General features: G+C 51.8%; 9 protein-coding genes across 9 annotated transcripts; 4 read left to right on the top strand and 5 right to left on the bottom strand.

Annotated features, from left to right (window-relative positions):
* Positions 1 to 495: 495 nt before the first annotated feature.
* On the bottom strand, positions 496 to 3389 carry A1O5_07452 (uncharacterized protein; the record flags this gene model as incomplete). Its single annotated transcript, XM_007748041.1, has 4 exons — positions 496 to 1404; positions 1460 to 1567; positions 1626 to 1937; positions 1995 to 3389. The coding sequence occupies 4 exons, from the start codon at positions 3387 to 3389 to the stop codon at positions 496 to 498; spliced, it is 2724 nt and encodes a 907-aa protein (XP_007746231.1).
* Positions 3390 to 4382: 993 nt separating this feature from the next.
* A1O5_07451 (uncharacterized protein) lies at positions 4383 to 4910 on the top strand (the record flags this gene model as incomplete). Its single annotated transcript, XM_007748040.1, has 2 exons — positions 4383 to 4772; positions 4899 to 4910. 2 exons carry the CDS (start codon positions 4383 to 4385, stop codon positions 4908 to 4910), a joined length of 402 nt encoding a protein of 133 aa, XP_007746230.1.
* A 169-nt stretch (positions 4911 to 5079) lies between these two features.
* Positions 5080 to 6513, bottom strand: A1O5_07450 (uncharacterized protein; the record flags this gene model as incomplete). Its single annotated transcript, XM_007748039.1, has 4 exons — positions 5080 to 6226; positions 6293 to 6302; positions 6365 to 6390; positions 6446 to 6513. 4 exons carry the CDS (start codon positions 6511 to 6513, stop codon positions 5080 to 5082), a joined length of 1251 nt encoding a protein of 416 aa, XP_007746229.1.
* A 432-nt stretch (positions 6514 to 6945) lies between these two features.
* A1O5_07449 (uncharacterized protein) lies at positions 6946 to 7806 on the top strand (the record flags this gene model as incomplete). Its single annotated transcript, XM_007748038.1, has 2 exons — positions 6946 to 7200; positions 7261 to 7806. 2 exons carry the CDS (start codon positions 6946 to 6948, stop codon positions 7804 to 7806), a joined length of 801 nt encoding a protein of 266 aa, XP_007746228.1.
* A 300-nt stretch (positions 7807 to 8106) lies between these two features.
* A1O5_07448 (uncharacterized protein) lies at positions 8107 to 8498 on the top strand (the record flags this gene model as incomplete). Its single annotated transcript, XM_007748037.1, has 1 exon — positions 8107 to 8498. The coding sequence occupies one exon, from the start codon at positions 8107 to 8109 to the stop codon at positions 8335 to 8337; it is 231 nt and encodes a 76-aa protein (XP_007746227.1). The 3' UTR covers positions 8338 to 8498.
* A 572-nt stretch (positions 8499 to 9070) lies between these two features.
* A1O5_07447 (uncharacterized protein) lies at positions 9071 to 9390 on the top strand (the record flags this gene model as incomplete). The annotated part of the gene is made up of 2 exons (XM_007748036.1): positions 9071 to 9184; positions 9265 to 9390. The coding sequence occupies 2 exons, from the start codon at positions 9071 to 9073 to the stop codon at positions 9388 to 9390; spliced, it is 240 nt and encodes a 79-aa protein (XP_007746226.1).
* Positions 9391 to 10078: 688 nt separating this feature from the next.
* A1O5_07446 (uncharacterized protein) lies at positions 10079 to 10890 on the bottom strand (the record flags this gene model as incomplete). The annotated part of the gene is made up of 2 exons (XM_007748035.1): positions 10079 to 10377; positions 10464 to 10890. 2 exons carry the CDS (start codon positions 10888 to 10890, stop codon positions 10079 to 10081), a joined length of 726 nt encoding a protein of 241 aa, XP_007746225.1.
* A 1974-nt stretch (positions 10891 to 12864) lies between these two features.
* On the bottom strand, positions 12865 to 14624 carry A1O5_07445 (uncharacterized protein; the record flags this gene model as incomplete). Its single annotated transcript, XM_007748034.1, has 4 exons — positions 12865 to 13737; positions 13837 to 13955; positions 13997 to 14261; positions 14316 to 14624. 4 exons carry the CDS (start codon positions 14622 to 14624, stop codon positions 12865 to 12867), a joined length of 1566 nt encoding a protein of 521 aa, XP_007746224.1.
* A 580-nt stretch (positions 14625 to 15204) lies between these two features.
* Positions 15205 to 16070, bottom strand: A1O5_07444 (uncharacterized protein; the record flags this gene model as incomplete). The annotated part of the gene is made up of 2 exons (XM_007748033.1): positions 15205 to 15879; positions 15909 to 16070. 2 exons carry the CDS (start codon positions 16068 to 16070, stop codon positions 15205 to 15207), a joined length of 837 nt encoding a protein of 278 aa, XP_007746223.1.
* Positions 16071 to 16136: the final 66 nt, after the last annotated feature.

Genomic DNA, 16136 nt, shown 5'->3' with positions numbered 1-16136 from the left:
CGTAATCCACTCAGCTCCACCGGCATTCAATTCTCCTTCTTGTAATAGGCAGGTCAGGTCAGGTCAAGTCAAGTCATCTCAACATTTTGCGTGTCACGCTGCCTGCATGCATGCACGCCACATATATACATCTTCCCGCTCCTCCCTCCTATCCCCTGAACTAGGCTTTGTCTGGCGGCAATGCGATGGAAAAGAAAAGAAAAGAAGAAAATAAAAATTTCAAAATCGAGCCTAGTCGTCGATCGATCGCCCCGGGGCTCTCTCGCTCTTCCTAAATAAAACTAGCGCTATACTTTAGAGGCTCCGTATTCGGAAAGGTGGGGTCTCAGGGGGCGGTTAAGAGATCTCCAAGTACTGTATCTACTGTACTAAGCTCGTCGGTACTACTGCAAGTAGGTACAAACGAGGGGCTCGGTCCAGCCCAGTAAAAAAACGAGTACTCTGTACTACGTATTACTATCACCCGCCTACCTACCTAGACCTAGATTAGGTGTTTCACAGCTTCGAACTCCCCTGCAACAACTCGACCGCCGCATTGCTGATGCAGGATTTGCCCGTCTCCTTCACTTTGGCCTGGTACAGGATTTTTCCACCTTCCTTCCACATCTCGGTGACGATGGTCTGGCCGGGCAAGACGGTGCCGCTGAACCGGACTTTAATGTTCTTGAAGGGGCCGTACGCCTGGAAGACGTGTTTGGCCGTGATTCCAAAGGTGGCCAGGCCGTGCAAGATGGGGTCCTTGAAGCCGCCCGCGGCCGAGAATTTCGGGTCGATGTGCAAGGGGTTGCGGTCGCCCATCAATCTGTACAGGGCCGCGAGGTCTTCGGATGTCTTTTCCGCGACGACCTTGTCCGGGGCGCGGGATGGGGCCGTGTTGATGGCCGTGGCGGCGCCGCGGTCGGACGGTTTGCGTTGGCCGCCGAAGTTGCCGGATCCGCGGATGAACGCGACGCTTTCGTTGTAGAAGACGGGTCGGCCTGCGCTGTCGACGGTGGTGGCGCCTCTGCGTACAAGGGCGGCGTTTCCCTTGTCGACGACTTCGACCAAGCTTGTTTCTGTCTTGAGCGTGCCCGATGTTGGAATGGGGAACTGCTTGATCTCTAGATATTGCTCTCCGTGGAGGAGCATGCGTTGGTCGTAGTTGGGGACAATATCTTGCACTTTCCAGGGCGTGGTCGCGGAATATGTGGGTACAATGCCGAACGTCGGGAGAACCTGGAAGTTTGGCGAATTCTCATAGACAAGGTCGAGGTCGGTGCGGTGCGCGCCTAGGGAAAGGTTGTACAGAATGACATCCCGATCGTCATAGGTGTAAGCTGATGGGATAGGCTTCATTGATATGGCTTCTTGAATTTTTGCAATATATTTGCGGTTGGCGCGGTTCTCTTGGGACAATGCTGCGGCCTGTCATATCGTCAGCGTCTAGAAGACCCAAATTCTCAAGACATCCAGGACTTACAATCTTTGGATTCTTCAGTACGTTGCCCATGGTGTACTTGCTTCCGTCCTGTGGGGTATCTGGGTTATCTGCCTGACCATTGTCAAAATTGCAGATCTCTGGGAATGCCTGAAGATTTCATCAGCGACGGTCGTTCCGAATCTGCCTATCCGTGTCAAAGACTCACTTGCGCAACCTGTTCCACGCTCGGTACGCCCTTTTCGTGGTCAAAATCAACGCCCCGAGCTCTCTGCCAACGAGTGGCTCCAATCCACCCACAACCGGATTCAAACAGCTGTCCTGTCGCTGGAGGTTTCTCGCTACACAGTGCCGCAACAACGGGCGCGACATATTCTGGTTTGACGGCCTCAACGTCTTTCTCGGGCCAGACTGTTCGAGTCATGTTCGTCCCGGCTGTGGGGGCTAGTGAGTTGACCGCGACGTTATACTTGGCTCCTTCTCGAGCGATGGTCTTTGTGAAGCCGACAATGCCGCATTTCTACCAAGGGGGTCGTTGGTTATTTATGCTCTGATGACGGGGTTGAAATGGACTTACCGCAGCTGCATAATTGGCCTGTCCAAAGTTTCCATAAATGCCGCTCGTGCTGGTAATGTTGACAATGCGTCCATATCTCTGCTTCAACATGATCGGAAAGGCGGCTCTGGTGACGAGATATGTTCCCCGTAGGTGAATGTTCATAACCGAATACCACTGCTCGTCTGTCATGTTCATGAACGCCTTGTCTCCTAGGATTCCGGCGTTGTTGACCACGACATCGATCCGGCCAAAGGTCTCTACCACTCGTCGCACAATAGCTTCTCCCTCCTCGACGGACATTGGCACGGCAATTGCCTCGCCTCCCCTAGACTTGATCTCGTTGGCGACCTTTTCGGCATTCTTGACATCGTTCACCGCAACCTTTGCGCCAAGTTGAGCAAAATGAAGACTGTACGCTCGTCCTAATCCAGCACCACCGCCAGTTACCAGGACCACTCTGTCTTTGAAGCTCACCCGACTTCCAGCTCGGGCGTTGGTCTTCGGCAAGGATTTCGCCTCGTCAAGGAATTGCAAAATCCTTGCGGGTTCTTTTGGATGCTCTGCACCCGCCCAATTCACAATTTTCTCCCAGTTTTCCAGCACGATATCCGCGGTCAAGTCCTCCGGGCGTGCGAGGAATCCTTTGCTCCGCTCCCACCGGATCTTACTGTAGTGACCTGCCGCCGCCTCGAAGATACTTCCATTCTCATGACATTTCTCGTTGACTAATACGCCCACAAGCGGAACGACCCAGTCGGGTTTCATGACTTCCATCATGTCTTGGGTCCAGACGGTTTGGGTCAGTCTGCTAGCCGCACCGGGTGCGAGCACATTGCAAGTGATGTTGTACTTTGCTCCTTCTTTGGCCAAGGTCTCGCTGAAACCGACCAGGGCCATCTTTGCCGCTGCATAATTGCTCTGTCCAAAGTTTCCGAATAGACCAGATGACGATGACGTGTTAATGATTCGACCGTACTTCTGCTTACGCATGTACGGCCACGCTGCACGGGCTGTCTTGAAAGCGCCATGGACATGGACATCCATGATGCTATCCCAGTCTTCCGTCTTCATGTTGCGGAGTGTGATGTCGCGAAGGATACCCGCGTTGTTGATGAGGATATCGACTCTCCCGAAAGCATCGATGGCAGTCTTCACGATCTTGTCGCCATTCTGGACGGGATCATAGTTGGCCACGGCAATACCACCTGCATCCCTTATCTCCTTGACCACAATGTCGGCGACCCTGGAGTCGCCTCTGCCACCGGCATCTTTGCCATTGAAGGTGCCGCCTAGATCATTGACCACAACCTTAGCACCGCGTGAGGCGAGAAATTTGGCATACTGTTTTCCCAGGCCGTTGCCAGCTCCAGTGATGATAGCAACTTGGTTGTCGTAGCGTAAGTGCGAGGCCATACTTGTCAGCGTTCCATACTACTGGCCGGAACCAGAGTCAAGGACAGCGAGGCAGTGTCCTTTTAGAACAGCACTCGGCAATAAGCACCACGGACCGAGGCACTCACTCCGCGGAGTGTGAGAGGGTGTCAACCCCGCAAGATTTGGTAGCGCTGTCCATTTCCCCACAGTATCAGGCTCTCGGTGCCAGGGGCCTCGGACAAGCAATGCATGGGTGTATTCAGAACAACCCATCGGAGTTGCGCACAAGGTTCGTGGGAGAGGGGGGACTTACTAGATCCGTCTCTCGAATAATCGCGCTTGCTTGGTGCTCCATGGCAATGCGGGCACCATGAATGAGCACATTATATTCCCATTGTAACAAGGCTGCGGTTCGTTGGCGATTGCAAGGCTCGGTCGTAGGATATAGACTGTTGTGCCACCCGAGGTACGAAGGACTGCCCCGTTGCAACCCGTTGCCAGCGTGTCTGACAGATTCAATACTGCCAGAATGACCACAATGACTAATTAAATGCGCAAGAATGCGCAAGATGGCGGTCATTTGTCCATTGTCTGACATGATTATCTCCTTCAGACATGGGCTTCTTCGGTCGACACCTGGCATCCATCCATCGAACCTCACAATGGCAGCCGTTTCATTCTTCTCGCCAACTACTGTTGCATTTAACGACAGACTCCAAACCCCAGGCAGCTGGGTTTTGATTTCGCCGCGTCGGTGGTTTGAATTCTGAGAGCCGTTGCTACAACATGGCACTGGTGCCGAGACGACGGCCCAGGAGCTCAATGTCGTCATTATTTCGACATCACAGACATGACAGAATCCAATTGACTTTATAAGTGCGAGTCTGCATTACCACCAGGACCTTAATGCGCAGTTTATCAAGATGTCCTTTTGACTCGCTCACTAGAGGACTCGCCCTTTTGGTATAACCATCTCATCGAGACAAACGCACAAGTTGTGGAACTTGTTCCATATCCTGTGGAGAACCCAACATGCCTCGCCTCCTGAGGGGCCTTCCCAGACCTCGTACGCTCCCTCACATCCGCTTCCACCAACATCCACGCCTTCTCTCGACCTCGGGCCTCCTTCACGAGTTCAATCAACACTCTCAACCTTCATCCGCCGACAGCAAAGCCAGCACACCTGCCCATGACAGCCTCCCAGGATGGGGCGGTCGACACGGCCGAGACCACGCGGTGAAACGGCCCGCCCACGACGTACAAGCAGAGACGTCACAACAGGGGATGAAGGATCACGAGGAAATGAAGGAAGGGAGCGATGCCATTTCACGCAGAGACGAGAGGGGAAATAACAAGAGGGCAAAGGAGGAGCATCCCAAGGCACCGGAGCCGGTTATCGGCATGAACGACGAGAGAGGATCAGTAAGTCTTACGACTTTTTCCCTTCCTAGCAAGAGATCTTGAGTTGGCCTGCTATGATATTACTTGAGAGGGAGCCCACACTACGGAGTTGCACGCCAGGACTGGACTTGCTAATGACATGAGCAGAAAGCTCAATAAATCCACCAAAAGGATGCCAGTAAGGCCATTGAGAATGGTATCGGTCATGGGTGCTTCATTCGGATATTCTCTATACATTGGAACAACGGGACCGTCATTTTGTTTTTAATTGTCCTTCGTATTCTTGTCGGCTTTGGCCTTTGCTGCGTACACATCAAAGGCCCAAGTGTTACCGCCCGACATGAAAGGACAGTATATCATTCTTCCCAGCCTCGATTATAGAATCCTCGGCAATCCTCCTCCCGCCGTCTCCCTCGACAAATGCAATGGGGGCGTCGCCCATAACTTTCCGTGCTACGTCCGCAACCGTACTGCCTTTCTTCACCAGCACACAGTCCCTAAAAACAGCCGTAGACCCCGCTGTTCCCGACCCGTATGTGTGGATGTTCCTCACGGGGAACACAGGCACGAGGCCTAGCATTGCCGCTGCGCGACTCAAGACCTGCACCACGCCGGTGCTGCCGAACCGGTAGAGCACCATATCCTTGAGATTTTCTATCCGCTGTTTCAACCTGTCGTCCATCTCCTTGAGTCCGCCACCGTTGGGATCACCCTGCTCGATCAGATCTTCCCGGGTGTCCAGGTATTCCGCTCCTTCTTTGTACTTGATGTAGCCTTGCTTCGTCAGCCGCCGCAGGAACACCTCCGAAATCGCGCTGCATAGAACGATACGTTCCGCCGGCTGTTGTTTTGCGATCTTGGCAATGTTGCGATCTGCATCTGGATGGTCGATCTTGTTCAGGGCAAGCACTGTGGGGAATTTCTCGTCCGTGAAGGTGTTGACGACTTTGAGGATGGTTTCATCGCTCCATTCCTCTAGGGGCTGTTTTAATTGTAATTTGTCCAGACACCGCGCGACGACTGCGCTGGTACTGCCGTAGCCTGAGAACTGTGCCTGGAGGGTTTCCACCGGCGAGGCCTTCACAGCAACATGCCGTCTCTTGATACTCCCCCATTTCTCCATCAAGTTGCCCTGGATCCATCGAACGATCTCTCCTCGCAGCCATTCGATATCTACACTGGGGTCGTAGCCCCGAGTGGTTTTGCCGTCGGCGTCTGTGGTCCCGCTGACATCCACCACGTGTATGAGCGCATCCGCGTGGCGCAAGTCGTCCAGAAACTTGTTGCCCAGTCCTCTGCCCTCGTGTGCGCCAGGGACCAGCCCGGCAACGTCAAGGAGTTCTATGGGCACGGATCTCTTGCCGTCGACGCAGGAACCGTAGTTCGGCCGGCACCTGTTGGTAAGGCCATGTCGCTTGCAGGCGCAGTCGACCTGGAGGTATCCGACCGCTCTTTGAGGGTCGATCGTCGTGAACCTGGTAGAGCACACAGATTTTAGTTCACGCAGGGCAGGTCAGGCCGAGGGCTCTTATATCTCTTACGGGAAGTTGCCTGCGCAGAGATCATCAGCCGGTGTCCACCTCTTTGCTCGGGAAGAATCATCGCGCACTGACCGACTTTCGAACTAGCGTCTGTCAAGCTGCAAAGGGCTTGTGAGTCGGGGAACATCCATCCAGTGGGCAAGAGTGGAATACCTGTTGAGTGTAGTCGACTTCCCTGAGGATGGCTTGCCCACAAGTGCAATGAGTGGATCTCGGGGCATCGTAGGGACGCACTCTCGAGCGCACTATTATTCCTGGCAGGAGAAGGAAGGAGAAAAGAGGGCGATTTCCCCGGCCTGGACGGCCGCCGAATTATCAGACTGGCAGTCCGGTTTGTTCGTGTGGTGTAGTGGAAAATTGTCGAAGACTCAAATGGGCGCAGAGGGAGAGACACATGTGCGGCGGCACCTTAAATGACATGCGATTTGGATATCGAATCAAACTCCAAGTTCAACCCACAAATCCTCCTCAAAGCCCTCAACGAAGTTCCTCTCGGTCTTCCTGAACGAGTTTAATTCTGTACTTGCCGCGTGGCCTTTTCGTTGGAGGAAGCGATGTCTTTATACGAACACGACTCCAGGGCTGCGAAACGGCAAGGAGACATCGCGGCGTTTCTTGGACATATTCAACCCGCTCGAGAGTAACGAAGCAGAATGCTTCTGTATCAGATTTTCTACCGTGTTGCTTTTCTGGTCACGGCCCTTTTGCATCTCTGGTTCAATGATTTAATCAAGACTTTCATCGCGATTGTGGTCATCTGTCTGTCCAATTCAAGGCAACCCATCTTCCAAAGCATCTTGCGGTTGCATTCTGTGGTTCTGATATGCTTCGTCCTGGCGTTCTGCTTCAATACAGTTTCTGCTCATCCTGAGCAGAGGGTGCTCGAAGAAGGATTCCAAATCCTGAACGTCTGTGCCACTTTCTCGAAGATTCACAAGTGCGCTCAGTGGTGGCTAACCATGCTGCAGTTTGATGATATTGAGACCCCGGATGGTTTCGGAGATATACCACCATCGTACCACGGATTTGTGTTGAACGACTTCTATGCCTTCAAACCATCGCATCCCAGATTGGACGGCGTCATTTCCGCTTACGACCTGAACTGTGCTGTCTCAAGGCCAAATGCATTGTACGGAGCTGCAACGGCCAGGCCGTTGGTGAAACCACACGGCCGCCAGAGTACACCAGGTGAACGGCCATCCATCTGGTTATATAATTCATCGGAGACCTTCACTGTCCACGCGCTGAAGATCAAGCCGCTAGACATGCCCATTGGCTCTGTCACGATCAACCTACAAGGTTTCCGTTCGAATGATTCAGACGATACTTTGACTTGGAAGGTCGATTTCCCTGCCGGTTTCCATGACGTTCTGCACGTACGAGTAGAGAAGTTCACCAGGAAGACATGGAATGGCTTAGGCAAGCTGGAGATGTGGGCTGTTTTTCACTTGGACGATGTTATAATGGAAGACTGGGAGTTCTGCGTCGACGATATTGAGCTCGAAGTTGGATGACATATTTGGAATTGAGCGCCACAATTTGTTTCATCAGTATTCTACCGTCGGCATCCAGCATAGGGGCTCTTTGAGGATCTTGGAGACATGTATGTACAAGTGCTACGCTCTGATCGAGGGCAGATACTTCCACCGCGTTAGAGCCGTTCGAGTTATGTTTTTTGTCTTGTAGGTCGATTTGCCATTTGCCCCCTTCACGTCTTGCTTTGCTTGAACTCGCTGCCTGACTCATAATCTGCCCCTCTGAAAGAGGAGAGTTTGTTGACGGCCTCCTGGGCTGCAAGAAGCTCTCTCAATTCGTTGCAGTGCGACGACTTCCAACCTTCCAACCTTCTTTTAACTGCCAGAACCTGCGCATTACTGGTGTTGTCGATTGGGAGTTCACTTACGTGGGACCAACTGAGGCTGCCTGCACTGCGCCATGGTAGCTTTTGCACCAAAGGCCGGAGCATTGGGAGTCTGACCTTCACGAGTTCGTGGTGCGCTTTATGCCACGGCTTCGTCGCTTCTAGACGCTCGTCGCGAATATGAGGATGAGAGAGCGAAGGAAGGAAGGGGATTGCACATCGGCTGGTCCACAGCGTCTATCCAAGCACATGGAACAGCCACTCGACAACGGGCTGTGCTGGATCTGTCTTGCTGCGAGATATACCTCCATGTTCGACGAAATCTACTGGACCTTCATCGACGAGACAAATTTGCCACGTTCTCGGCGCAGTGGACTGTGAGACGACCGATATCTGCTCGAGGTGGATTGTGCCTTGGCTGGTACTACAGTACAAGTACAAGTAATTTTCCATGCAGAAACGCGCCTCTGATTTGTTCAGCCCAGGAACATCACCACCATAATTGGGCCGGAAATGGCATCCTACAAGACCTTTTATCTGCACTAAACCCCCCTTGGGCCATGACGTATGTGCAAGGATGCATGTTATGGCTTTACTCAGGCGGAGCCTTCCATGGGCCTCACGCGAAGTTTCGAGATCACCGGCAGAAAACGAGAAGCTGGCCAAGAAGGGATCATCACCACACGGTGCCATCATCATTGGCCTCTTAGAGAAGTGACGTCTTCGCAAGCCACACTGGCTTCAGGCTTAAATGAGAACACCCAGGCAGATCCTAAGTCTGTCTTAGATGTCCTCTTACCAAAATCAATCGTACGCCGTTAACTATAATCGAAACCCAACCCGAATTTGTCTCTTCTAGATACAGCGAGACAGCTCCAAGACCTGGAGGAAAAAAAAAAAGGAAAACAAACACAGCCATGTCCGAACAAACCTTCCACATCACCGGCGAGGACGTCCGCAAGATGGAGTCGAAGGAGTCCAAGTTCCATGGAGGCAAGACACCCAAAGATTCAGATATATCAGCAATGAAGGTAGGTGACGAAGTCATGGTGTTTGCTGTTAGATTTGCCCTTTCGTCAGCTCTTAGCTAACATCTCCTCCACCCCTCTAGCAACTCCTCTCGGAACAGGGATCCAAACAAGACCAAATCGACCGTGTCAAGGCGAACCTGCCTCTCCCCGACCCCCCGTCGGAGGAGCAAGTGCAGATCTCCAGTCCGCGGACCAACGCACCGTGAATGTCGGCAGTGGCGGCGTGAACGTCAAATTGGGCACGGGATCGGCTTCGGGCCTGAGAGAACCGGCAACGGCTGAGAGCAGCGTGAGAGTGGATGGGGAGGAATTCAAAAAGGCCACCGAGCCGCCTCGTTCATGAAGGACGTTGAGCAACGTCGTCTATCGTTGGTGACAGAATCACCAGACGGATAAAGGCAGGGCTGGAAGAGGAGCATGAACTAGCCCTCAGAAAGATGGCGCTCCGACAGCATGAAGGATCACATGGAGACGGAGTAACCTTTTTTCGGGAGTCAAAAATCTGCATCGCGGGTAGTCTATGTCGACTACCACTCGATGGTTTCGACAATGCTCAATGCCTAGTAGCTCGAAAGAGCTCGCTATATCAGTGATTGCTCAAGAGAGCTCGACATTCATCTGAGCTTTCTTCCGCTCGATCATACTTGCCTTTCTGTGTAGCAGTGCTCGTCCCCTCATGATCGTAATCATTCGGCATCAATCTGTTTTTATACAGCACATCCAGCCTTGGACGTAATCGTCTGTTGCTGACACGTTAACGCCCCCTTGATATCTGTGCCTGGTCATAGCCAGAGAACGCATGATAAGTCTTGTGTACTCATACAGCCTTGTCACACCATCAGAGTATGTGTATTACTACAGTTGAGTTCGTTACAATTCCACCTCAAGTAAACCTCAATGTTTCGGAATCAAACCCCGGAGACTCAAATCATACACGACGTCTTCCACCTTTTTGACACTGTATTTGAGCCCATCCACGCGTCGGCGGAGGATATCGTTCTTGAGATTTAGCAGCTGGAACCCGGCATGGACGTCCTTTGTAAATTTTGAGATCTGCAGCGGTCGGGCGTAGTCGCCGAGGGTTACGGCGTTGGGGGCAAGACGGGCAAGCTCCTCAATCATGGCGGTCAGGGCGAGGAGGTAGTCTTCGATCGTGACGTGGAAGGCATCTTCGTCTTGCAGGTTGACCGGTACTGTTGATGAGAAGCCGGTTAGTCAGCCCCGGATTCGATCAGTTCAATGTGTGTCGCGCGTGTGTAAAATGAGCAGCAACACATACCATGTAGTCTCTGTCCGACTTCTTCCAGAGTCACCAGACTCCCGCTCTTGAGCCACTCACACATTTGTACGTTGCTGACCACGTTCTGAATCTCTCGCTGCCATATCGAGTTCCATTTGTAGAAGGGATATTTCGAGGCGGCCTGCGCCAGACTTTTCACCGTGGCCGCCTGTTCTTTGAGGGATTCAGAGCAGGGTGCGAGGACGGATTCTTCGAGGTCCGCAGTGGGCGTGTTGTGGATGCGAGAGAGGATTGATTGCGTGACTCGACCTTGCTTTGAGAGGGTTTCGACAATCTCCTTGAGCTCGTCCCGGATTGCGGTTTCTTTGTCGATTTTTGCTTGAAGAGAGCTGAAGATGGCGGGGTCGACGTTGGGCGAGGGCGCCGGGGCCGCGTTGTTGTTGGCCATGGCCGTGTCGCCAGACATGATACCTCTGCAGATCGATTGCTTTCATGCCACCCAAGACATATATGGGCGTGGTTGTTCTGTAGAAATAAAGTTGGAAGGGCCCGTGAACCGCTGCTTGGACAGAAGCGCCCTCACCTGAAAACAAGGTTGCTATGTACACCAGTAATTACAGCACTACTGCGTGCCTGACAATTTACCGATTTCAGATGACTGTTGACGATGGCAAAGACTTGTTTTGTGCTCTGGGCCTCTACGGTCATTTCTTCATTGTACAGACTGTTGGTCTAGAATCATATATATGCTAGGGCAGCAAAGCTCGATGTCCGCAGGTGCGTTGAGATGCCGAGCGCCCAGGTCAGAATTCCGCAGTGAATTTTTCGGACATTCTCCGAGCTCTATCAAGCCTTCAGATCGTTCGCACTCCAGATTCCACATTAACCCGAGATTCTGACTCTTCTCCAAAGCTTTGCTCAAGGCAAAGGACAGTGATGAAAAGGATGTTGTTCGCGTCACAAGGCGGCAGTGTAAGGCCTCGGACACGGTGCAAGAGACTTCTGTGCAAGCACAGAGAGTCTCGAGCGAGGTTCAAAAATAAATTTAATCAATGTTTGTCACCGTAGTGACATTTCAGACTGCGAGAGTTGTTAGCCCAGGTCAATGAACAGGCCAGCTCTGGATGTGACACTCACGATTAAACTGAAAAGAACAGATACTACACTTGATCTAAGCCAGTTGGCAAAGCTGAGACATCATTAGCATGGTTGCTTTAGAAGGCGAGGTTCAATGGTACTCACAGAGCTGAGAAAAGAAAGGAAAAAAGAAGATGACCTCAGGAGCAGCAGACGTGATATTTAAATGATTTGGGGACTCACAAAGACTAGCCGCTTGGCATAAATTTAAATCTTGGCAGCAATGCGCCTACTTATTACACAGTCTTGGCGCGAAAAGATGAGTTAAAAAAAAAAACTCTCCTTGCTACGGGGTACAAGCTCCAGGGAACAAGAAATGAAGATTCGAGAACTAAACCACTCCAAGAAGCAACAACGGGGTATCTATGCAGGAGGCCCACCCACCACCAATCGCCGACAAATGATATCCCCCTCATCACCTTGAAAGCCATCTAACATAAAATTTCGTCATCGTTTCGATAGGACTGCGGCTCCGAGTCAGTCAGGTGCGCGAAACAGGCCGAATCAGTATTTCGGTTTTGCAGTTCTCTGTACTGTAGACGGAGAAATGAGTTACAGTATGTTGGTTCCAAAAGCGAGAAACTCCCCCTCGACCTGATGCAGGGTGATTGCGCTGAGATAAGTAAAAACTGCTCGCGCCTCGTCCCCGATCGGGACGGGAGTGATGCCGCCCTGTGCTCATCTCCGGCTCGCCCGAGCTCGGGTGAGAGATCACCCGTGTCGCACCAGGCAAAAGGGTCAAAAGGTCTACTGGGTAGTGCCTCGGCATGGATGGTGCAACGCCGACCTTGCTCACCTTAGCGAAGACTGACATTAACGGCTATGATTGGTCTTTTCGGTCCGCTATCAGAGCATCCTCGAGCGCTGAGCATATCCAATTAAAACGCGAGCCTTTTTAAAAGCAGCGGCTTTAGTCTACGATTCAGGGCTAGCACACCCCGAGTCTACTTAACCTATACCCAGTACGGATAAGGTACTCTCCCCTGTGAGTCCTGAATTTTTAAGACTACTACATTAAGCGAGAAATCAATTTAAGCTTATTTCTAGCCAATTGAGTCACACCATTTGTATTTAAGCTCAGATTTCATAAATCCACTTGCATTATAGTGAATATTAGAATAATCCACTGCACTTTATACCGTTAGATTGGTCTAAATAAGGAATATCAAAACTAAAATTCGCAATGCCCATCAAACTCTCTCAGGCCGCATAGGGTTATAAGCTAAGAAATTCAAAATACTTATTATACCCTTAAATTCCCCTTAGTCAGGCAATTCGAGTGGTGTGAGGTGCACTCAATTATTCAGGAAAATGAGGTCGAAGTTGCTGTCCGGAGGCAGACTCCTTTGAAATCGGCCTGTCGCACGAACCACGCCTTCTTGAGAGTCCATTCTGTGCGGGGGTCGACGGGTTCGATATTCAATGCTCTCAGCAACGTCGGGATGGTTTTGTAAGTCTCGATCAATCCGATGTTTCTCCCAAGACATGCCCTTGTTCCATGTCTGAAAGTGAGGTCCGCTCGCTTCATACGATTGATGCGGTAATCGAATGTCTCTTCGTCCTCGTCAGACCCCTGCAACCACCATTCCGCCATATACTCTTCAACCCAGTTCCCGAAAGTTGCGAGGTCACGGTGGACAGGCCACGCACACATCCCGACGACTGTACCGGCAGGGAGGCTCTGACCGTTGGGTAACTGGAACGTAATCGGCGTGACACGTTCCAGGGGTAGTCCCACTACAGGATGGACGCGCAGTGCTTCTTTGATGTACGCGCCCAGATAGGGCAGCCTCTCCACGCTTGTATAGCCCAACGGGCCATCGGGGAGATCGGCGGTGTCGATTTCCTCTCGCAGCTTCTTACATGCCGCGGGAGTCTTCAGCAGGTAGTAGAGAACCGCCCTTATAGAGATGGCAGTCCTTTCGCTCCCCGCAACGATGTTCGTGACCATGTATGAAGCGATTTCCTTGTCATCTACCGTTTGGTAACGTGTCTTGCTGGCTTTGAGGAACCTGCTCAGAAAGTCTCGCTCTTCTTGTGCCGAAAGCGTGGTTTTTGCCCGTCGTTCTCGGATCTTGTCGACGGCAAGTTTCGCAAAGGTGCTGCTTTTTCGGGCAACGTACAGGTTGATGGGATTTCCCCTGAAAAGATCGTCGATCCACGGCATTTTTCCTACCTACAGAATGATTGGTCAGCGTCCAGGATGATTTGGAAGGCTGGGAAAGCGCATCATCATGACGCTTTCGCTGTCTGTAATGCGCTAGGAAGAGCCTACCGGAGCATAGTAGTCCATGTCCGCTTCTAGCGACCGGATCATGCTATTGATGTCAGCCCCGTGTTCGAGGTAGCCAAAAGAGTTGGACCAGGTCATTTCCGAAATCACGTCGAAAGAATCTGCCCGGATGGCCTTAATGCATGTCGGCTGAAGAAGTTACAACCGCTGCCCCACAGAAATGAAGCCATTGGCCAATATCGATTGTGTTCGAGCATGATCTTCCTACAAAACTCGGCCTCCAGGTACCACAGCAGTTTTTCCATGATCTTATCGATATGCCACTCGTTGTCGGTGATTGTCGTCATGGAATACGCCGAGCTTACCGGACGCTTGATGGCAGAGTGATACAGCATGTTTTGGGTGGTGAAGAAGGTCTCGACCGGCTTCCCTTTGTTCACCGCCATGAATGCATTGTAGAACTTGCTCTGTGTGACAAACAGTGAGCCGGATCCACATCGACATGGAACCTCCACCCTCACCTTGGGAAAGTTTGATTTCAATCCGTATATCAATTCAATACCTCTGGGGTCGACCATGCTGATAGTGATGGGCCCGATACGAACAAGATCTCCATATTGTCGGTGTTGTTCAATGATGGTTTGTTCAAGGTGGCCTGCCCAGACAGCTGCCAGTTTCCACAAGTCCGTGAATTTCGCCAGGAAGGGTCCTGGGATAGACCACAGTCCTGGTCTGAAGGCGGTGCGAAAAGGAAGCCAAGTAGTCAGCAGGAAAGCTGTCAACGCCCACAGCAGTGGTAACTGGACGACTGTGTCCATCGATGGAGTCATTGTATTTTTTTCTTGCGCACTATCCGCTCGACTTTCTGAAAAAGCACGAGGGACATATTGCAACGCTTTTTATGATCAAGACAACACCCAAAAACCTCTCTGATCTTTGCCAATCTCCAATGCAAACAACGGATTTTGTTCCGCGGATTAGGCTCTGTGGAAACAGTATTCCCTCCACCACAAACATCCCAGCCTTCCCAGAGCGTCAGGGACACTCGGAAATCAATCTCCTCCGAGATTCCGCATTCCGAGCTCGAAATCTGACTTTCCACCCTTGTGCTACCGGGTTGTGACGTTGACGGATTCGGCTTACTCTATCACTAGCTTGACCCACATGCTGTCTAGGAAAACCTTGGAAGACACAGATGCGCACTACGCCACACCTCATTTTTTCCAACGTCGAGGCTGTCTCTGAAGCGGCTCTGGGTCTGCCAGTTCGATATCGAGGCGACACTTGGTTGGCATATTGGGGGGCTGGAATTGCACCGGCGGCGATATTTATCCACTCGCATTCAAGCAAAGCAAACCTAACCTCGTAGAGCGCGTGAATCTATGAACCATTTTTCTCAAATCTACACAGCTAATTCTCTTTTGCATTTTGTGTAGCCGCTACAAGCTGGTCCAAAGACTTAAGCACATTTCGCAGACCCTCGAAACTAGGAGCCGTCAAAATGTCAGCATTGTCCCTTTCTATATCGACGCGACCTGTGCGTGCGTCAAAGCCATGCTCTGCATCCGGTGGGAATTCGATGTAGACGTCAACACCATGTTCACACAGCTTTTCCCATGCAACTTGGCTCAAGTGCCATGGAACGGCAGAGTCGTTCTTGCCATGGAAAAGGACGGTTGGCGGAAATTTTGAGGACCCTCCAAACGACAGGGGAAAGAGGTGCCTCTGGGCAGGTGGAACTGCGTTCACACCCTGTTCCGCGACGGCTTCACTCAAGCCCGGTACTCCAGCAATAAAGTCTGGAAAAAGTGCTTCGATATGTAACGTGGCGATTATGGCAAACCGAGGGTCTCGACTGGGGTCGGCAGGCCAGGGATAGCCAACGAGGACTTGGGGTCTGCTCTGCCGTAGCGCTGTCAATTGTTCAATCACAGGCGCAGTATCGATGTGTGGCTGACCAAAGATATTGGCCCGCTTTGTCGTGTATAGCGCATTGAGGGGTCTAGCATGCCGTAGATTGACAACAGAGCGGCCGGTCTTTGCCCAGCGAGACTCGCAGTCGTCATTGCGAGATAGCCACAAGCACTGGACCCGGCGAGTATGACGGGTCCGACCTGAATATCAAGATGTGTGGACAAGGAGTGCAGGACCCATTGATAGGTGTCCACTGCATCCTGTACCACATCGTCGCCAGACGATTCCGGGATCAGTCGATAATCGGGAGTAGCGAATATCCACCCGCGGTTGACGCAGGCGTTGACCAGCCAATATGGCATGAAGGAATAACGGTCTCCTAGAATCTGTCGGGAAAAGGGTTAGACGGAAATTCTCTAACATGTGAG

Source organism: Cladophialophora psammophila, assembly GCF_000585535.1.
Source record: "Cladophialophora psammophila CBS 110553 chromosome Unknown aczJe-supercont1.11, whole genome shotgun sequence".
NCBI classification, from domain to species: Eukaryota; Fungi; Ascomycota; class Eurotiomycetes; order Chaetothyriales; family Herpotrichiellaceae; genus Cladophialophora; species Cladophialophora psammophila.
This window is presented reverse-complemented; position numbering and strand designations above follow the sequence as displayed.